The sequence below is a fragment of the Lathyrus oleraceus genome, chromosome 1 (genome assembly GCF_024323335.1).
Source record: "Lathyrus oleraceus cultivar Zhongwan6 chromosome 1, CAAS_Psat_ZW6_1.0, whole genome shotgun sequence".
In the NCBI taxonomy this organism is placed as follows: domain Eukaryota; kingdom Viridiplantae; phylum Streptophyta; class Magnoliopsida; order Fabales; family Fabaceae; genus Lathyrus; species Lathyrus oleraceus.
Window position 1 is genome coordinate 234,724,508 of NC_066579.1, and position 5,312 is coordinate 234,729,819.

General features: G+C 40.6%; 1 protein-coding gene across 1 annotated transcript; it reads right to left on the reverse strand.

Annotated features, from left to right (window-relative positions):
- Positions 1 to 875: 875 nt before the first annotated feature.
- Positions 876 to 1,760, reverse strand: LOC127101338 (uncharacterized). The gene is made up of 2 exons (XM_051038725.1): positions 1,596 to 1,760; positions 876 to 1,532 (listed from the first exon to the last, which is right to left on the reverse strand). Exons 1-2 carry the CDS (start codon positions 1,758 to 1,760, stop codon positions 876 to 878), a joined length of 822 nt encoding a protein of 273 aa, XP_050894682.1.
- Between the last annotated feature and the right edge of the window lie 3,552 nt (positions 1,761 to 5,312).

Sequence of the window (5,312 nt, forward strand, 5' to 3'; positions counted from 1 at the left end):
ATTGCACATCCTTAAGAAGGTTGTGCAATAAAGTGTGATCAGGTCCATCCAAAAGATCTCGCAAAAATGTCTCCTTCTGATCCAGGAGCCTTTGAAGGTGACCGTTGTACCTCTCCCAATGATCAGTCTCTTGCTTGAGCAGATTAGTATTCTCCAAATTTTTATGTGCTTGATCTTTCAACCCCCGGATCTCTTCAAACCTATGGTCTAGTTCACTCTGGCGCTAAGAAAGAGTAACCTCTAGCTGCTTGACACAACTTTGTTCATTTTTCAATCCCTTCTTGCAAACTTCCAATTGATTTTGAAGTTTCTTGATTTGATCCTTGTAGTTGATTTCTAGTTTCCAGGCTTGATATTGAGTTTCTGCCAACTGCTTCTTCTTGGCTAATAGACTAGCACAAGTTCCCTTCAATTCTTTTCCTACCTTCTTTCTCTTGTACAACTCATCTTGAACCTCATTGTCCGCTTGAAGTTCCCTATCCCTCTTCTGATTCAGATTAAGCCTCAAATTCTCCTTCTCCAATGAAATCTTACAAGGTTAGATCGGAGATCCGCATTCTCTCTATTGCCTTGATAATTCTCTTCATCTTGTCAACTTTAGAGATAGGATTAACAGTGAGTTCGGGAGGCTCGATGCTTATAGATGACTCTGAAGGAAACGACAATAGTATTTCTTTAACCATATCCTTAACCCACTTGGTATAAGCTTCCCTGGCTATGCAATTCTTTTTACCCATTCCAGCTCTTCCTTGGGGATATATCCCTCCCCAAGCCTTGATAATCTTCTTGAGTAACTCTGGATCGTTAACCCATTCGTACAAGACAAAATCTTCCACATGGTTGGAGTCAGGTTTGTCCACCATAGGGTATCCCAACTAGCACAGTGCCAATCTCGGGTTGTAGTTGATGCCACCTTTTGTACAAAGAAGAGGTACATTAAGGAAATCACCATTGTTGTGGATGAGCTTGACATTATCGTAGCTTCTAGAGTACCAGGAAATATCTTCAGCATTCAAGGACATGATCCTTTGAGACCACTTCAGATTTCCTTTATTCTCAATGAAAGGACCTTTGCTAGGTAGATGCGAAATAAACCATATATACAACAAAGGGATACAACATATAATGGTTCCTTTCTTCTTCTGAGTCCTCACATGGTTAGAGTAGTAAGTATCAGTAACATTAGTAGGAATATGATTCTTCATTAGAAAGATATGGATAGCAGCCAAATCCATAAAGTCTTCAATTTTCAGAAACAATACAATCCCATAGATGAGTAAAGTTAGAACAACATTGAAATCCATCCAGCTTCCAGCGTTGGAAAAAGTAGTGGCCTTATCTACCATAAACTTCGAGGTAAAACCATGAATTCCACCCTTAAGCTTAAGATTCAGCTCCACTTCCTTCTTCTCTAGATGAAGGGCTTCAGCAACAATATGAGATTTAGGGAGTTCTTTAGTGCAGACAAAAGGAACTCGATTCTTAATCCCAACCCCCAATATATGAGAGTATTCTTCCAGAGTAAGTGCTAACTAATAATCTTGAAAGGTGAAGTATCTCAGTGGAGAGTCATAAAATTGCACAAGAGTATGCACAACTGTGGTGTTGACTTCAGTATTAAGAATTCCTAGGATATTTCTGTAAGTCTTCTTGAACTCTTCTTTGTTCTCAAGAATCAGATGTGCCTCTAGACCTTTCAAAACTGTCAACCGCGATTCCAAAAGCTTGTAACTGTGAATGCCTATTCTATCAGAAGTCATACTTTATCTCGAGTACTCAATCAACAAACTTGGCTCTTAGATTCCTAGAAATGCTTATGCAAAAAATTTGTTATGTAATGACAATGTATGATGGAATGATATGCATCACATAGATTCAAAGCTCTGACATATTCTGAATGATCTCTACATGTTGTTTATTGTAAGTTCAAAGGTTCGACATAGTCTGAGAAACAGGGTATGTAAAGTCTATGGTTTCCTGCAAAAAAAAACCCATATCCTCCTCACATGTAGGTACTATGCTCCAAAGGTGGTCCCTAGAGGCCTCCCAGAGTCATCGACTCGAAATGAAAATACTCTGTCGTAGTGAATTCTCGCAGGACAAAAGTACTTCCAAGTGAATCTAGTCTAGGTGTGGTTTTCATGACAACCCAACGCGTGAAACACAGGTGTACACGACTATCTATGAGTCTATCCTGTGTGTATACTAAGCTCGGTAGAGCTTCACTCATGTAACATCACCCTAACCTAACAACAACATATATAGATATCCAGAATGATAGAGTGTAAAAAATGCAAAACATTAAAAAAAAATGATGAATAATATAAATATAAAGCGAGTAAAGCAATAAAGATAAACACCCAAATCTAAGAAAGCAATTAAAACTGGGCTCGACTCCTTTTAGCGACTAGGAAATATTACAAGTAGCATAGTTCCCAAGTAGAGTCTCCAGCAAAAATACACCCAAACGCATCGCACGTTCTGTCGCATCACGCGAAAAACCGGCGGGAAAACAAGAACAACAGAGCCGCCACCGTGCGTTATTTATCCCAAAAGAGGGAAAGGAAACGCTCAGAGTAAACCTAGGAAAGAACATGGTCTCGCGACCAAAGAGAATGGGTTCGGGAGTCGGTTATGCGAAGGGAAGGTATTAGCACCCCTACGCATCCGTAGTACTCTACGGGATCCACGCACAATAGAAAGGAAAATGGTTGCTAAACACTGCTCAAACTCACACACACTGGCTGAAAGAGACAAAAGAGACTGACTGAAACTGACTCGGCAGGATGTCGCATCCTGGGCCTACTTAGTCTACCAGGCATAGACATCAGAGTCGAAGTAGTTCGGACTGGGGAAACGACACATGCTCGCTAGGATATCGCATCCTATGCATACGTATCTTCTCGGACGAGAGAAGAATCAGAGCATTCGTAGCTCGGCTGACACGCACACAAACAAACACAGGCAAAGGCAAACGTGGAGCCTGAATGCCAATCACTGGACTTACATCAGCATCCGAACCAAAACACACACAAGAGGCAAACGTGGAGCCTGAATGCCAATCACTGGACTTACATCAGCATCCGAACCAACAAACCCACACTGGAACCCAAATGCCACTCGATGGACTTACATCAGCTTCCAAGCACACAACAACACAACAAGTTAATAGGGAGTCGGGGACTCGAGCCTATAACTGTCAAGCACACACTCAAACAAACAGACAATAAATTGCTAAGGAGTCAGGCACTCGAGCCTAGCAACTGTCAAACAACACACACAAAAAGAAAAAAGGCGCCCGGAGAGATCAGCTCAATCTCCTGCCTACATACTTCATCTGGTGTGAAGATCAGGGCGATGTAGTTCCCCTACAGAGGGAAAAAGGATTAGCCTAACCAGATAACAGAGGGAGACACAACACTAGGGAGACTACGACTCGAGCCTAGATGTTGTCATGCAAAATCAACCCTAAGTTAAGGTTTCTAGCTAACTGGCACAGGGAGCCAGCCTATCCTAGTCATGACTTGCACAGGAAGCAAGCCATACACACACTTAACTTGCACAGGAAGCAAGCCAAGCAAAACCTAACTTGCACAGGAAGCAAGTCTAAACTAACCCTAACTTGCACAGGAAGCAAGTCAAACAAACATACAAGCACAAATAGCACACACTATACACAAGCAAGTGGCTCAAACAAGGGTTAGGTTTTAGTCGAGGGGTCATATCAACCTCAACAAACAAACCTCTGGAACTGGGTGAATATGCTCTTAACCTTGCCATTGAGGGGCTAAGGTGAAGCAGATGAAAGGTGAGTGAAGATAAGACTTCACAGCTCTTATCCCTGGCCTGGGAGAGCTTAAGACAAGAATGTGTGGGTTCAGAAAGTGGGAACCCTTCTACACATTTAGAACTGACTCAACTGTACAATTGTACAAGATCTTGGGTTTGTATCTGCAATGCATCAACACAGTGGTGTGAGCAAAACAGATGACACACTGAATAGCAGGGGATAGGTTGCATATCCCTTGGGTTCTTCCAATTGCCTCTTCACTTAGGAGGTCTTTGACTCTATGCAAGGACAAAAGTAAACAGTCACAAACATTGCCTCTTAAGGAGGACTTCAGACAGTTGCCTGGCCAAGTAACAGGCCAGGTCTTCCAGACTACATGAAGATAGAAAGGTATACCTCAATGCAAATTGCTTATCAAGCAAAGCAAAGCAAAGTTCACAAGGAACTAAAAGCAACTAAAGTACCTGAAATCAGTCAAGCACAGTTAGTATACAAGTCAAAGTTAAATCAGAATGAAACAAAGGATAACAGTCAGCACAAGCAGATAAATGTGCAAGGCACAAGGCTCAAGGCATGTGAGCCAAGCCTCCTACAAAACAAACAAGTTAGACAATGATATTCAAGCAAGCTCAATCAAAAAGAATTGGTCTCATTGGTCATTTGTTGGTCAACCTGTAAACATGAGCTCAAAAGTGAGTAACAGGACCACTAGGGCAAGCCTAGGGTCAAAAAGGAATGAAAAAGTCAAAACAGCAAGCAATGCCCAATCAAAATCAAGTTCAAACATTCAAGAAACAAACCCAATTGGTTTCAAGTTCATATCATGCATCATCATCATTTCATAAGCAAAAGAAATCAAAGCATGGCAAATGAGAGCTCATAGAAGTCAACAGCAAGACTTGCATCAAAAGTCAACTCAAACATTTCCAAAAATCACCAAATAAATCATGATCAATCACAACCCACAGCATGGTAAGCATGTCAAATTTCATCTCATTTGGACAAGTGGAAGGCAGTCAATGAAAATCAGAAAGTCAAAGCAATTTTGGACATGCTTAAGGAAGTCAACCAAACATGCATCAACTTAGAAAAATCATAAATCAGAAATGGTGTATGATAAATGAATGGGACTAAAACCATGGCAAAGATGAGGATGTCTAGTTATCTCATGTAAAATTTCATGTCCATATAATAAAGCATGAGAATTTCACAAATGAAACGGGAACATGTGTCACACAAAGTCAACATTTGACTAGACAGGAGAGAAAAATCTCAAACAATTAGGAAACGGCATAATTAATTCCAAGAAAAATCACAAGTAAACTAGACATACAAGAGTAGGTTCATGCAAAAAATCAGATCAATTGGAGGTCAAGAAGCATGGTAACAAAAATCATAAAATTGCATATCAATGGTGTGACACAAATTGTCACACCCTACTTCAAAAAATCATAACTCTCAAACCACATAAGATAAATTCACAAACTCTACATCAAAATCACCATGAGTGTGTCTAGTTTAA

Bases quoted from the DNA above. Each gene is read 5' to 3' on its own strand.
- LOC127101338 (XM_051038725.1), bottom strand. From the start codon at position 1,760: ATGACTTCTGATAGAATAGGCATTCACAGTTACAAGCTTTTGGAATCG. The intron at 1,533-1,595 runs GTGCATACTCTT...CAAGATTATTAG, and splicing joins CTGAAGTCAACACCACAGTT to TTAGCACTTACTCTGGAAGA.